General features: G+C 39.2%; 1 protein-coding gene across 1 annotated transcript; it reads right to left on the reverse strand.

The window, feature by feature from the left end:
• Positions 1–2,931: 2,931 nt before the first annotated feature.
• fshr (follicle stimulating hormone receptor) lies at positions 2,932–15,627 on the reverse strand. Its single transcript, XM_078279625.1, has 14 exons — positions 15,431–15,627; positions 13,400–13,471; positions 12,303–12,377; positions 11,995–12,069; positions 11,829–11,903; positions 9,087–9,161; positions 8,628–8,705; positions 7,738–7,806; positions 7,564–7,638; positions 6,881–7,066; positions 5,187–5,407; positions 4,651–4,832; positions 4,367–4,558; positions 2,932–3,450 (listed from the first exon to the last, which is right to left on the reverse strand). Exons 1-14 carry the CDS (start codon positions 15,625–15,627, stop codon positions 2,932–2,934), a joined length of 2,091 nt encoding a protein of 696 aa, XP_078135751.1.
• Positions 15,628–15,895: the final 268 nt, after the last annotated feature.

The following is a 15,895-nucleotide window of genomic DNA, read 5'->3' on the forward strand; positions in this document are numbered from 1 at the left end:
GAGCAGAGTGTCCGTTCGACCAATCATATTTGGCTTTTTATGATCTCTTCCTGCAGCGGCCAATCAGGAGCTTCGTATCAGACGACTTGACAAACCTTTCTGTTGGGGTTCGGGATCGGTCAAGCGGCGATTTGATCAATGCTCGGGTAATAATAATGATTAAAATAATGTACATTTTGCAGCCCTAGTCCCTATTGTCACAGGCACATACAGGCTAGAGCTATATGTTAGTATGTTTTGTTTGCCACATTGACAAACAACCACTCTCAAATGATTTATTAACATTGGCATCACCTTGAATTTGTGTCTTCCTATGTAATTGATTTATAATTTGCCATGTATCAGTGAAAATATGAGTGTTTGGAACATACTGAGCCTATGAAGGGCAGATACTGGGGTTATGTTGCAAGACATGTTTATATTGAGAAGTGTATACATTTTAACACTTTAAAATCTTAAAGTGAAGTGAAAATGTGAATGTTAAAACAGGATACATGGATTGTGAGATGGACCACAGTAGGCAGAGTAAAATGTTAAAGTAAAAATGAAAAGCCTTTTAAAAGTTATAATTACACGGAAATTGAATGATCTTTTTTAATTCTTTTTTTATTTTTAGTCTTTTGATGTATCACTTAAATACAAATGTAAGGAATTATGGATACAATTGTAAACCATGAATGCAAACTATAATCTTTTTACAGAAACTTTTCAAGCCTGCAGGAGGCGAGTATTTCAGCCTCAAATCATAGATTTTGGGTGGAATATCACTTTAATAAACACATTTGGTCAATTAGTATACTTTCACGTAATTGGACCACCAGATGGCATTGTTTGGCTGCAAACAATAAGGCTATGATTTCAAAGTACTTAGGACACAGCATTACTGAGACCGTTTTGTTGCATTGTTACAAGGTTTTATCTGGAGTTACTTTTTTCTCCTTTTTCTGTTACACAGTTTTTCTGCCTGGAGAAGATCTTTATTTAGTTCTTACCACACCTTTAAACATTAAACAAAAGCAGTGATTAATCAGTGAATAGAAGTTTGAGGATGATTACGTTTCTATATAAAGGGATGTTATCCATTTAATCATCTTAAGTGCTTTTCAGCACTGTATGACAAGGAAAGGAACAAGAAAAAGGGAGTTTTTTTTAGATGTTGTTTCCAGTCCTGAGCTGCAAAACAACATCTTACTGAGACTGTATCAGTCTTTTCATAACATTATTTATTGTTGCAGACACAACAGTGATGTAATCTTGTTTGCAACTTTTTGTTTCTTTTTTGTTACAAATCGTTTTTTATGAAGACATGTTATGAGAGAATAGTACATTATTGTTCTGTTAAAACTCAACTTTCACACTGATGTATACTTTTGTATCTACATTCATTTGACCTCACACTGAACTGCTGTAAAGGTGTGCTTTGCTGTCACTATAAATTGTTGACTGTTGAGAGGGTGACTTTAAATATGTTGTTCACAGCTGAGTACACCACAACAGAGATCCCAATAAATCCTGCATCAGTAGCGTCACCTGGTGGTTTAAGTTTATAAATGCACCCACACGTTCAATGTTGGCATGTAGGAGGCAGTGTATCCATATCAATGAGATGGACTCAATTCCTTCTTGCAGCTGCAGCCTTGGGTTAGGTGTGTGTGCGCTTTATCTAGCTGCCATGTCCATCCTCCTGTAATAAGCAGAAAGAGCAGCTGTGGAGACTCCCCTCCACTTCCACAACCCACCCTGGCACACACAGAGCAGAGGTTGGTAGGGTCACTTTGTCCTTGAAAGCTTCAGATGCTCTGAAGGACAGCATTTCTAGATAAAGACAACTCAATTTAGTGTGTGTGTGTGTGTGTGTGTGTGCGTGTGTGTGTGCGTGCGTGTGTGTGTGTGTGTGTGTGTGTGTGTGTTTTGCTTTTGTTACTACTCCTTATAAACTCACATTCACCATACAAAATCTACTCCGACGCAGTCTAATACTACGCAGAGGATATAAACAAATTCATAAATTACATGGAAAAACATCAAAAAGATATATTTTGTAGAAAACAGATTAAAAAAAAAAAAGTGGCACTTAATACTTCCATTTACAAACGATAAACGTAATTACATTACAAAGATAATTACACGTCCTTCATTTTAGGATGAACTGAAGGGTAGGAGGGATGTGGAGGCATGGAGAGCAACAGCAGACAGAGTGTATGTGGAGATTATTAATCAGTAGGTCCCTGTGGTGTGCTTCTTAATGAATATCATTCAATCATAACATTGAATGCTAAATGAATGTTAATTTCTTGATGTGCATATTATATGCCAACATCCTGACTGTCAAACCTTTGTTAAACTGTTTCAAAGTACTTCAGTTTAATTAATTATCCCGAGACACCAGATGGATGGCATTTGTTACACAAGACAATGCATGAAAGTAAAATCAGTTTACTCACCTTCCTCTACTCTTTCTACTTTTACTTGTGATCTCAATTGCTATGATGCAGTAAACTCCACCCATCTTCCAATCAAGTTAAAACAAAACGCAAGGAATTATCTAGGACAGCTTTTTGACCTAGATTTGGTCAAAGCATCTGGAGTTATTCTGTAGCTATCTTTACTTGGAATGATGTATGCACTGTACACACAGTAGTGTTTACCCATGGGTCACACATGGTTTAAGAAGGACACTTGTGGCCTGTGTTGTTGCAGGTCAGAGGTCAGGCCCGAAGAGTCAATGGATGATGTGCTAGCCAAAGATACTGGACATATTGGAGGTACATGAAAACTAACTAAATGTGATCATATCCTAAAGTCCAAAGAATAAGAATAATGAGTTGGGGCATCATATCGAGGATTTAGCAGTCAAAAAGGACGTCTGTGGGGAGAGAAATATATTAACATCCAGCAAAAAGTCTGTATCTGTGGATTTTTGAATGACAGTCAGCACTCTTGTTTCCCATCTAGACTTAATGTATTGGCCAAGGAGTACAGCGTCACATGACTGGTCTTTCGAGAGGTCCAGGAACTCTCTGTCCGGTAAATCTGCGCCCGGGTTTTAAACAGGCCGAAGCGAGCTGTGAAGAGAAAGAAATCCCGCCTGAAAGTGCGGGTGAAGAAGGCGTACAGGAAGGGGTTGGAGCAGGAGTTGATCGGGTAAAAGAGGACCAGCAGTATTTTAGCGTCTGAGACGGTGATGAGAGGGAGCTTGAGGGCGGCTGACACAGCAAAGAAGGAGATGGGAGCCATGCAGACAAAGTCAGTGAAGATGAGGATGGCCATGCGTTGGGCGACGCAGGTTTCGGCGTGTGCCGGCGCTGATGAGGGGTTGCGGACGGTCAGGTAGATGCTGAGATAACAGCCGCACACACAGAAAAAGGCCAGGATGTTGAGGAGGAGGAGAGACACCACATAGACCTGAGACACCAGATGATCCACGTCCATAGGAAGGCAGATACTCACCTGCACCACAAAGAAATACAGACACACATATTCAAAATCACGCAGTGTACAAGGGCCTTGAATGTACTTAATTTCCATGACATAACCTGGGATACAAAAAGCTAGACTGCAGAGGTTCTGGACCAGTTAAACCTCAGCTAAAAGCCTCTCAAAATATTGTGGACCAGTAGGCTACACAAACAGACTCTTACTCTATCGGGATATATTATTATATCCATATGAACGAAGATACTAAGCCACCTTACGGTCAGCAAATGAAGGTAATATACAGAAAACAAAAGAGCAACAAGAAAAAAAGAAGCAACTGTGAAGCCATTAAATAAGTTGTTGTACAAAATGCTTTTCTATGAAGAAAAAAAAGTATTTTTCAATTTTGTTTTAGTTTTACAGTTAAGTAACTTTCAATAAAAACATTGATTTGATATTGACATTTGATGACGTCACCTTGGGGATCTAGAAATTAGTTATGACCATTTTTCACTTTCTTCTGGTCTTTTATGGACCAAATGATTAATCGATTAATTGAGAAAACAATTGGCAGATTAATCGCTAATGAAAATAACTCCTATATGCACTGAATGTTATCTTAGACATACAAAACATTACATTACATTTGTAGTTTTGCATATTTTGGAGCATGCATATGCATATAAAGCATCTGTCAGTTTGTAGAATATGAAATATATTTTATATGTATACATAAAATATTAACATTTCACTGAAAAGTGTATTTTTATATGACATTACGTGGCAATGATAAATTGATTGATTGATTGATTGATTGAATGAATGAGTTCATGCACCATTTTGCATTCACAATTACATCGACCTGAGCAAATTCTAAAAAGAACCATGCAGTGAATTGTTGTCACAACGAGTTGAATGGCGAGTGTGCGGTCCTATACAAAGCACTCACCTTTTCATAGCTGCTGACCCCGACTGTGGGCAGCAAAGCGGCAAGAGAGGAGAAGATCCAACCTGCTGTCATGACAATACATGCATGTCTCAGGCGAAGTTTACGGTCAAGCCGCAGGGCATTTGTGATTGTGTGCCAGCGCTCCAGTGTGATCGCTGTTAATGTGAACACTGACAGCTCACTGGCAAACACCTGTAATTTAAACAAACATGGACATTTATGAGTTTTGTTATTTATGTAGAGCTATCACGTGTATGCAATGGACTCAATGCATGCATACACACCGTGAAGAAGCCTGCAGCACTGCAGCCCAGGCCCGTCTGCCAGTATATGGCGTAGCTGCAGTACTGGCTACGAGTGAGCATGTCCACAGATGCTATGATTACCAGGTAGATGCCCATGCAGAGGTCAGAAAAGGCCAAGTGGCACATCAGGAAACGAGGAACAGTCAGTTTGCAGCGGCTGCCTGACAATGCAACGATGGCAAAAAAAAATGAAGACAAAACAAAATCTTGGTACCCAAAAGTAAAAGTAAACAAGTATTAACAGTTCTCTAATCGATATTCTATCGCGAAAGCGAATAAAGCTTAGTTTAGCTGTTATGTGAAAAACCGTTCTGGGAAGAAGAAATGGAAGTATAGAAATAAGCCTGTAAGCAAAGACAAAAGCAAGGAACTGTAAAAAGGAAGAAAATTAGAAAAGAAGGTAGAATGGAAGAAAGAACATAATGAAGGAAAGCAGACTGTAAAAAAGAGGTAAGGAGGTAACGAATGAGGGAAAGTAGGACAGGATGAAAGTTTGAGATGGTCCCATTTCATACCTAACAAGACAAGAAGTACCGCTGTGTTCCCCAGCAGCGTGAGGATAGAGATTATCCAGATGAGGACCCGTAAGGGGACGGAGGGCATGATGTCCTCACAGGGGTTAAAGGCATCTTGGGCTGGGCTGCAGGTGATGGAGGTGGAGTTGGAGCAGTAGTCTCTATGGAACTGACGGTTATACTGAGCCTCGGGGTGAGAGCACAGGGTGTGCCGACTCGATCTACATACAAAAAGTGCATGTAAACAAAATCTATGAGGTGTTTTCATAGTTTTCAATACTGTTCCCACTAATACAGCATTCACTTTATTGACACAATGTTTTTCTATGAGTTTATGACAACAAAACCTTAAGATCAAGGCTATGTGGCCAATACTACAGAATTAGCTTATTCACCGTATCCCCCAGAGTTAGACAAGTCCATACATACCCTTCTCATCTCCGTGCGTGTTGTAACTCTGTCTGACGGCCCCACTACTAGCCTAGTTTAGCCCAGATCCTGGAGGTAACCGGCTCCAACTAGCCTACTGCTCCCAATAAGTGACAAAATAACGCCAACATTTTCCTATTTACATGTTGTGATTTGTATAGTCACAGTGTGTACAAATAACAAGGTCACATGAGACACAGCCAACTTCTAACAAACTGGGAACTATATTCTCAGAAGGTGAAGCACTGCTACTTCTGCTACTTGGGCGGAGTGATTTGCTCGCAGCACACGGGAAGCCCCGTGGTGAGGAGCGGAGAGTAACAACAGTGCTTTTCAGGTGTTGCACTAATCACTCGCCCAAGTAGCAGTGCTTCGCCTTCTGAGAATATAGTTCCCAGTATGTATACGGTTAGAAGATGGCTGTGTCTCATGTGACCTTGTTATTTGTACACGATGTGACTATACAAACCACAACATGTAAATAGGAAAATGTTGGCGTCACTTATTGGGAACAGTAGGCTAGTTGGAGCCGGTTACCTCCAGGATCTGGGCTAAACTAGGCTAGTGGTGGGGCCGTCAGACAGAGTTACAACACGCATGGAGATGAGAAGGGTATGTATGGACTTATCTAACTCTGGGGGATATGGTGAATAAGACAAAGTCCCAATAAGTCGGCGTGTTCCTTTAATGGTAATTTTTATTTTTTATTTTACCTGGGGAAAAAAACCACATTGAGATTAAAATCTCTTTTATAAGTGAGCCCTGTCCAAGAAGGCAGCACATAAAAAATACCCTTTAACATACAACAAATAACAGACAGACAGGGATGGACAGCAATAAGAAATAAGAAATAAAAAACAGAAAATCACATTTTAAAAACAAGCGCAAACATGTTGGTATATTTGATGTAGGTAGGACTTGAATTCAGTATGTGAAATAAAAACCTGCAATTAATTACCCAGCAATGGAGTCATGACAAGATTCAATTCAATTCAATTTATTTATAGTATCAAATCACAACAAGAGTTATCTCGAGACACTTTACAGATAGAGTAGGTCTAGACCACACTCTGTAATTTACAAAGCTCCAAGATATCAATAACAAAAATAAAACATTGCTATAAAATAAAATAAATATATATATATATATATATATATATATATATATATATATATATATATATATATAAAGAGAGAGAAAGAAATAAGCATATTTTGATCTATTTCTTTAATAATAAGATGTTTTGACGATAATGCATGTGTACCTGTTCCTGCTTATGTTTTGGAGAAGGCAGCAGTGTGACGGATATGTCAGGTTGGCCTGGCGGAGTTTGGTGAAAAGCTCTAGAGGAGGAAGTTTTTTCAGATTGTGGGCGGCCTCTGCGATCAGCTCCTGGAGTCCACTGAGGATGTAGTCTGGCAGGGAGCTGAGGGCTGTGTGAGAAATGTCCCTGCAAAAACAAATACAAACAAATTGGTATCTAACAGATACGTTACTGTCATTAACATCATGTTTAACAGATGTCTTCTCTGTTTGTTATATGTAATAGGCATTTGACCAATAATCAGTTCATAAAAGCTGTTATTAATTTTTCTTAGGACAAAAAAAAACTTGAGTTTTGCTTTGAATAAAACACTGAAACTCAAGTTTCCTGATAAGAAAGCTTACGGGAAGCGTGATTGATTGAAGTGAGGGCTGAGATGTGGAGTCAACAGACACTAGAGCAATGATAGTGTGAAAGAAATACAATCTTTTGTGATTGCTACTTCAATAGAAATGTTGATTGGGGAATAAACCTGCTCTCAGTTTATTTTTTTTACCTTAAATCTGGCATGTTTCTAAGTATTCTAAGCCTCCCCACAAATGCCACATTGTTTCTTGTTTTCTCCTAAGTGACGATAAGGAGGGTGAATTATGTAGGCAGTTACTGTTGTATGTCATGCTTACAGTACCACCAACTCACTGGAACCCACAAAGGCGTTGGGATTGATGTGAGTAAGCTGTGTGTTTCCTCTCAGATACCTAAGAGAGAGGAAGAGACAAATTAAATATGTGAGCTGACTTTTTTTTTTTTTTTTTTTAAATCTTCTGTTTGTTATCGTGTTTCTGCCTGTGACTCACAATCTGTGCATCTTTGTGCCGTTGAAGGCGTCACTTGCCACCTCCTTGATGCCATTTCTGTTGAGCCGTCTGTCATTAGAAAGAGAAGCCAAATTACAGTCCTGCTTTTGTTCTCAGTGACGAAAGCTGTATGAGTACACAGAAAACACTAAATAAACTGTATTTATTATTAGGTAAGACTTCCTTAGAGACCAAAGCTGTCGGCAGACTACATTAGTTGGAGAGATTTGGCAGAATTTTCCATTTTTCTCACAGAGAGTTAAATGAGTAAAAGTAAAGTAAATTTCCCAATATGTCTATCGTTTAAGTAAAAGTAATACTACAAAGTAAAAGTTGTCTATTAAGTCAAAGTAAAAACAGTATTATCAGCAAAATACACTTAAAGTATTAACAGTAAAAGTAATTATATATTGTAATATTTGATTATTATTATTACTGATGCATCACAATTTAAGATGCATTTTAATCTAGCAACTGGTTGAAAGGGAGCTACTTTGAGCTATTTTACATTCTGTTAATCTACACAACTGCATCATATTTTATTAACGGATGACATGGCTTGTATGTAAAATATTCACTTGTAAAGTATCCAGTAACTTGTCAGAAAAATGTAGTGGAGAAAAAAGTACAATATTTCCCTTTCAAACATAGTGGAGTAGAAATAGAGAATAGTAAAGTAAAGTAGGATGGAAAAAAATAAAGAGGCAATTTATATATATAGCGGTAAGAGTGTGACAAATGCAGAAAAAGGAGACAAGTAAAAGAAGACAGGGCTCAGTAAAGAGGGCAGAGAGCATTTCAGGGAACATTCGTCATTGCGCATGTAATGCCCACTCGGAGCAGTGTGAGAGTGGTGCACATGTTTCTAAAAAAAGTGATGAAGCCCTTACATGATGATAGTTTGAGTGCAGAGGCCTCTGAAGGCATTGGCGGGGACTCTCTCTATGTGGTTGTTATCTTGCAGGTCACTAAGCAGAACATAGATCAAAAACCCATGATTAACAACAAATACTGAAAAGTACATAAATAGTTAGAAAAACAGCAAATAAATATCAGAAAAACATGTTACAGTCCCTTTAAATCCACTTCCTTTTTGAAGCTGGTAGATGTCAGATGGGAGACAGTTTAAAAATGGATTTTTAAAGGGTGGAGATGAGGGACAGATGGTTTGTATTTCTGATATTCTGTTCTGTAAGGACTACTCAGTGCGTAGGTTTTAACTGCAGTGTATGTGTTGGATTTCTTTTGGGCTTTTTCAATTCTGTGTACATGCCTATATGTTCAAGTGCATGTGGGAATAATGGTGTGTGGGCATTTGTAGTTCATTTGTATACTGTGTTGGGACGTACACCAGAAAGCCGCGCGCCTTGGAGTGGATCTTGGTGAAGTTTGGAAACATTCTTAGTCCGGAGTAGGAGATGAGCCTGTGATGTGCAGATTAACCACCAAATGTTATGACATTCACACTGTGTCTGCCTCTGAACAACATATACTCTATACAGTGAGTCATAGTGATACAATCAGACAATGTTGCATTCAATGTAATAAACTGTAGATAAAAATTAGCAAGTGAAGAGATTCCAAGACAATTCAGAGAGAAGCTCAGGCGACAGAGAGATAAATCAAACAAACAAACATTTAAAGATCTTCTTGTTCTGAATAACAGTCCTTTCTTTTTGTTGGCAACAATTTAGTATTTTATGTTTTTGTAACACATATATTAATGGCTGAAATGATGGATAAGTAATTTTGTGGAAAATGATGAGATGTAAAGTGTAGGGCTGCAGCTATCGATTAATCGAGTAATCGGCTAAGAAATACTTTCGTTTTAATGACGAGCAATAATATACAATAGTTTGGTTTAATTTTCGGAAAAAGCAAAAAACATTGTTATTGCTTACATTGCTTACAATATAATCTCTCAAAAAAATAACTAAACATATTAAGTGCATTTAAGTGCCATATTACATTGTTTTTAAAGAAAACATTTTCTGAAATGCAATAACAACCTCAAACTAAGGCATACATTAAATATACATAAACATTACCTTAAAGGACAATTTTGGCGCAAAACAAACCTAGGGGTTAATAACGGATGTGTACCCACTCTGTCGTTCTCTGGGACATGTTTTCATGCTAATTGATTGTGTTTGTAGCTTGAACGAAGCTAGCGCGGACCGCTGGTTAGCTTACAACGCTAGTATTCGGGGCACAGGGAAAGTAAAAACAAATCGCTATTTATACCACTAAAAAGGTTCAAAATATCACCAAACTTCAATGGTAGCATAGTGAGGGTCCCTACATGTTAACCGAAGCATTGAGAACTTTGTAAGTGTACTGACAGTTTATTGAACGAAGAGCTGCGGGAGCTCCGTGAAAGGGCTACGAGAGAGAGAGAGTTATGAGCCTCGTACGTCGGGAAACAATAATGACTTACAGCTGGCGATGCCAACTAAAATCAAAAGCAATTTGCACAATATATCTGAAATAATCGCAACGATGTAAAACATAACTTGTCTAGTTTACTTACTCAGTGGATAACTGTCCATCTTGTCCCTCCGGTCCAATTTATTTTCGGGACATGGAAAAAAGTTTCCCTGTTCATCAGAGAGAGGGAATCTTCAGACTGTACAAAACACTGCGTCTCTTGGGTGTTGCGACGCAACAGGTCCCACTCCGTGCAACACAGACACTCCTGTTCGGTGGCCATAGCTTCACAATGTCCGCAGATACACCACCAGTTTCCCGAAGTATGAGGCTCTGTTGCGGCATAGCTCTCTCTCTCGTAGCCCTTTCACGGAGCTCCCGCAGCTCTTCGTTCAATAAACTGTCGGTACACTTACAAAGTTCTCAATGCTTCGGTTAACATGCAGGGACCCTCACTATGCTACTGTTGAAGTTTGGTGATATTTTGAGCCTTTTTAGTGGTATAAATAGCGATATGTTTTTACTTTCCCTGTGCCCCGAATACTAGCGTCCGCGCTAGCTTTGTTCAAGCTACAAACACAATCAATTAGCATGAAAACATGTCCCAGAGAACGACAGAGTGGGTACACATCCGTTATTATCCCCTAGGTTCAATTTCCGCCGGAATTGTCCTTTAAGTTGTGCAACTTAACTTTCAGAACTACAGGTTTCAACCTGAGACTGATCTGTATATAGGCCTATATGTAAATATTAGTTATACTCAACCTATTTTCATTTATATATTTGATTACAATGTCACACAGCTCTGTTATGCTAGTAGATCGTTGATCAGCTGTTTGTCCGTGAAGAGAAAGAGAGAGAGAGAGAAAATGGGGTGCAACAATCAGCTGTTTTTCCGAAGGGATAGTCGGCTCTTTAGATCAAATTGTGGTCACCACCACGTATTTTCTTGTCTTTGATTTTGGTAGTTGTTGTGTTTGGTGTAGTTTCATCGTCCATACGACTCTGTGATTTACTTTTGTCGGGTCCGCTTCGTGGAATGGATGATTAAGTTAGACTCAATGTTTTCTGTTGAGATGCTGAAGCACTGACGTCGTGCTATTATTGGTTGTAAGCTAGTTCCAGTTTGCAGTAGATGCACTGTACAGAGTTCTCGTTTTAATTACGTTTGAACCATAGACTGTATATTAACAGTCTATGGTTTGAACTGATTCCAAACTTTGTACACTTTCTGTCGTTTTCTCCAGCCTGTCTCTTCTCTTAGCCCCTCACTATTTACACTGCCGTCAATTTCATGGCAGGTGTCGCCAGCAGCGTCAGCCCGGTGTGCGACAGTAATAATCATCCGTGCGGAAACACCGTGAGCAATACAACGTTGGTAACATTGATTAAACAAAGCTTCGAGGCAAATCATTTTGCATCGAGGATGTTTAGTAATCAAATTATTCGAGTTACTCAAGGAATCGTTTCAGCCCTAGTAAAGTGTGACACTTGATTTCTCTTCCAGGGAATCCAAGCTAATTAAAAAATGAGGGCTCTGGTCGTGTGGGCCTGTCAGAAGTTGGCCTGTCACCCATGACCCATTTTGGACTGAAACTCAGCTTAAAAAACACAAACTAAAGAAGAAAATCATCCTCCCCGCTGCACTCTCACTGAGTACTCACAGATACTGTAGTTTCACGATGTTCTTGAAAGCATCTGGATGGATGTGTCTCAGGTGTTTTGACCTTCTTATGGTTCTGAAAGAAACACATATAGTCATGTACTCATGTAGTCTGGCTCAACAGATGACAGAGACACCACTGCCATTATCCGGACAGTTATACTTACATCTCACAGAGTTCAGGGAGATCAGAGAAAGCAAAAGCTCCTATACTCTCCAACGCAACATTCCCATCAATGGAGCTAAAGGAAACACAAATGTGTAAAGAAGGACACAACATACTGTATATATCAGCTGTTAGGTCTTCATTCACTCTCCACCACCCTGCCAAGCTTACTCCTCAGCCGTCGAGGTGATCAGGTTTCTCAGAGTTTGCAGTTCTTCTTGTTCCTCAACAAAGACTAAACACTTAAGCACTTTGGATTAACTACATCACGATTGGTGGCTTTTAGAAAACTGTAATGTGTGTACTCACATTGCAATGAGCCGAGGGAGGCTGGCGAAGGCAAACGCGCTGATGGTCTTCAGCATATCGTTCTCCAATATGGTGCTGAGGTTGGAGGAAGTTGGGAAAAGAGGAAGGAGGTGAATCAAGGGATATAAATTGTTGTACAAATTTTTTTTCTACTTCATTGAAGCCTTATTTACAAACAATTATGGCATGTTACCCAAATAAAAAGACATTTGTTATATCACACTTATTATAGTACTTTTGGGAGGATCACCACACTCTAAAAAAACAATGCTAAGGCACAAGAAGGCCAAGCTTTTTGTCATTAAACAAAATGGCATCTCACAGCTTTGGCAAATAGGGCAAACAATTATATTTCCCAAGGTCCAAATGTATTGGAAGCACCACAACATGTCACAAAAACCAGGGATACATAATGAGTATAATTTGTGTCTCAATTCTGAGTGTGCAGTGGCACAAAGCTCTTTTGCATGCAAATAGATTATATTCTGTAGAGACATTATTATAAAGACTAATTTAACTCAAGCAAACAAACACTCCATCTGTTGCATGTTTGCTATTATACACACAGGCACACAATATAAAAGACAAATAAAGTTTGTAGCACAAATTCCATACTTTTGTTTTTTTTGTTTCCCATTGGTTTTAGGGATTTCAGAATGAATTCAAACTCATTTAGAAATACTATAAATATGGGGGATAATTTCAATAATTTAGCGTTATCTATACATATCATGTTTGCCATTATCCATATGCACACATTAAAGATGAATTAAAAACTGAAGTTTTTTAGCACAAATATAATTCCAATATTTTTGATTTCCATTAGTTTCAGGCATTCATGCACTGTGAATGTAGGGGATACTTTAAATACTCAGCTTTATGCACTGTACATACAATTCAGCTAAACACAGAAGTGTATTAAATACCTTCTTTTTATTTTTTTATTTAGAGGAATAACACCAAATATGTACAGAGAAATTTGTCGATGAGGCCTGATCACTTCTCCCCTGTTTGGATGATCCACATATTGAGTGTTTTGACCTCCTCCGTTCATTATGTTCCACATCAAAGAATGAACATGAACGACAGACACTTACAGTTTCCTGAGATGCTGCAGGCTGGTGAGGGCGCCCTGGGGAATCACTCTGATCTGTGTCTGCTTAACTTCCCTGTTGATACAAAAACAGCCACTCACATCAGCTCTCAGTGTTACTCTTATCGCAGGAACTTCATCACTGAAGAGAAATCCTTTAAAAAGTCATTAGTGGCCATTTTTTGTTCTGTGGCAGGGGTGGGGGGTCATTTCTACATTTTCAACTTTGTATTTGCATTGAATAATGAGAAAGGTCAGCGAGGCTATGGCCAGTTACTCACTCATGTGTGGGGATTTTCTTTTCATGCAAGAAGCAAACTGTTTTGTGTACAGAATGTCTATAGAAAGACCCCAATCTTATTTTGCATCTGGTGGTTGTAGCTCACATGTGAAATGGCTCTCGATTGCTGCATACTTGCAAATATCCCCACTGTTCCTGAGCCTTGACCTTCGAGCAGAACAGAACAGTGTCTCTTGGGAATGGACGCTACTTCTGCCACAAAGTACGTCCTTGTCTGTGCGTTTGTGTCGGCTGTATCTGTGAGTCAGATTATGTCTGTACTTTGTTCTACAGTATGTCTAAGTGCATGTTTCTGCTTCAGGAGATCCTAATCTTTATGCTGACCCCCACCCCTACCGTTCCATCCCCTCCTCACTTTGGCCTTGAGATTCCTTCAAAACATTTCAACGGCCCAAACAGCAGGTCAGTGTTTACTCCACAACAGGTTAGTGTTTACTTCATGCCTCATCCAGCTCTGTGTCAAAAACACGTAAACTACTCGCAGTACCTTTAATCAACACCTTTGGAGGCTAAAGCCACACTACATTACTTAATACATGATTCATGTGGTGTCGAAATCATCAGAAAAATGTGTTCTCGATTGGGAAAATTCACATCAAGTCAAAACAACAACTCAGAAAAAACATTTTATCAGCCCAATTCATTCACATATTATCAATTTTTTGCTCACATGTAATTTGTAATATAGTATTAGGTTGTAACCATTAGATGCTGTCCACGTCAAACTCAAAATAAATACTGGAAACAGCTATCAACGTTATTCTGTACAGACACAAGAGTGGTATCATGCTTCTCATCTAACTCTCAGCAAGAAAGCAAATATGCCAAAATGTTGAACTTTTACTTTAGACATGAAAAGATGAATTCATAAGCAATAAAATGCACCCTTTCTAAATTCAATACACTCAGGGGTTTTGCTGCTACATCCTCACCTGGGCTAACCTGACGAGCCAAATAGTTTGTTACACAGAACCATAAGCTGTCATAGAAAACTGTTTGGAAAAAGGCAGGCACCTGGCCCGTGGTTGGATAAACCATCTGTCTATCATGTCTGCCATTGTTGTTTTGAACGAACACTTCCTCACCTGACACTGATTGGTGAGGTGTAAGCTGGTAGTTCAGACACAAAGGCATTACTAGGTGTCTGGATAGCTCAGTTGGTAGAGCGACACCCATATACAGTACAGAGGTTTACTTCTCAACGCAGCGGACCTGGGTTCGACTCTGACCTGTGGCCTTTTGCTGCATGTCATTCCCCCCTTTCATGGCTTCAGCTGTCAAAACAAAGGCTGAAAATGCCCCCAAAAAATAATCCTTAAAAAAAAGAAAACCGCATTACTTTTTAATAGCCTTTGCTGATTCAAATTTGTACGTTCTTTATAAAATCTGTCTTGTGCAAGTCCCACAACTACAACAATTAATATTAAAAAAAAAGCCCACAAAAAATCATCTAAATAAAAGAATGAGTCAAAAGAAGACGAACATTTTGACATAATGCTCCATAAAAGCTTATCCTGTGGTTTTCTGTACAGTTGCCAACAAGAAGAGCACTGTAAGCAGCATTGGTGTTACATTAGCATTGCAGGACTTTCCAAAGAATTTATCTGGGATGTGAAACAACTGTGCAGCAAGCAAGTAAAATAAAAACACCTACAATGGCTGCGGTATCTGCGTCCCAACATTGCTGCAGATATTAGTGTGCATCCATTTGTATACGTGTTTATCTGTACTCACAGGCATTGGGTGTTGCTGGAGATGTTGGGGGGAATCTCTGTGACCCTGAAGCCAAGCTGGTGGCAGAAGTGCAGGGTTCGTTTGGCCACGCCAGTCTCAACTCCAGGTTTAATATCCATCTCAAGGCCAGGCGCCGATGCTGCTGCCGTCTTCATCATCACAATCATTAACATGATCAGAATCATCACCATCATCATTGCAGTCTATGTCCACAGTCCAGGTTGTTGTATTTTAGGTTTTCACTTTTCAAATCTCCTTGTTATTATTACTTTGTTTCTTTCCACTATGTTTTTTGTCTCTATTTTCCGGCCTCTCTCTGTTCCACGTGGTGTTTTGTATGCATGCAGGCCTTCCAGAGCCCACACTCCAGATTTGACATAAATGGTTTTGCCCGTTTGTCCGTCTATCCACTCTTGGTTCACCGCCACGTCGAAGAGAGAAGAAGTGTGAGGCGTTTTTATGCTT

The sequence above is a fragment of the Sander vitreus genome, chromosome 21, assembly GCF_031162955.1.
Source record: "Sander vitreus isolate 19-12246 chromosome 21, sanVit1, whole genome shotgun sequence".
In the NCBI taxonomy this organism is placed as follows: Eukaryota; Metazoa; Chordata; class Actinopteri; order Perciformes; family Percidae; genus Sander; species Sander vitreus.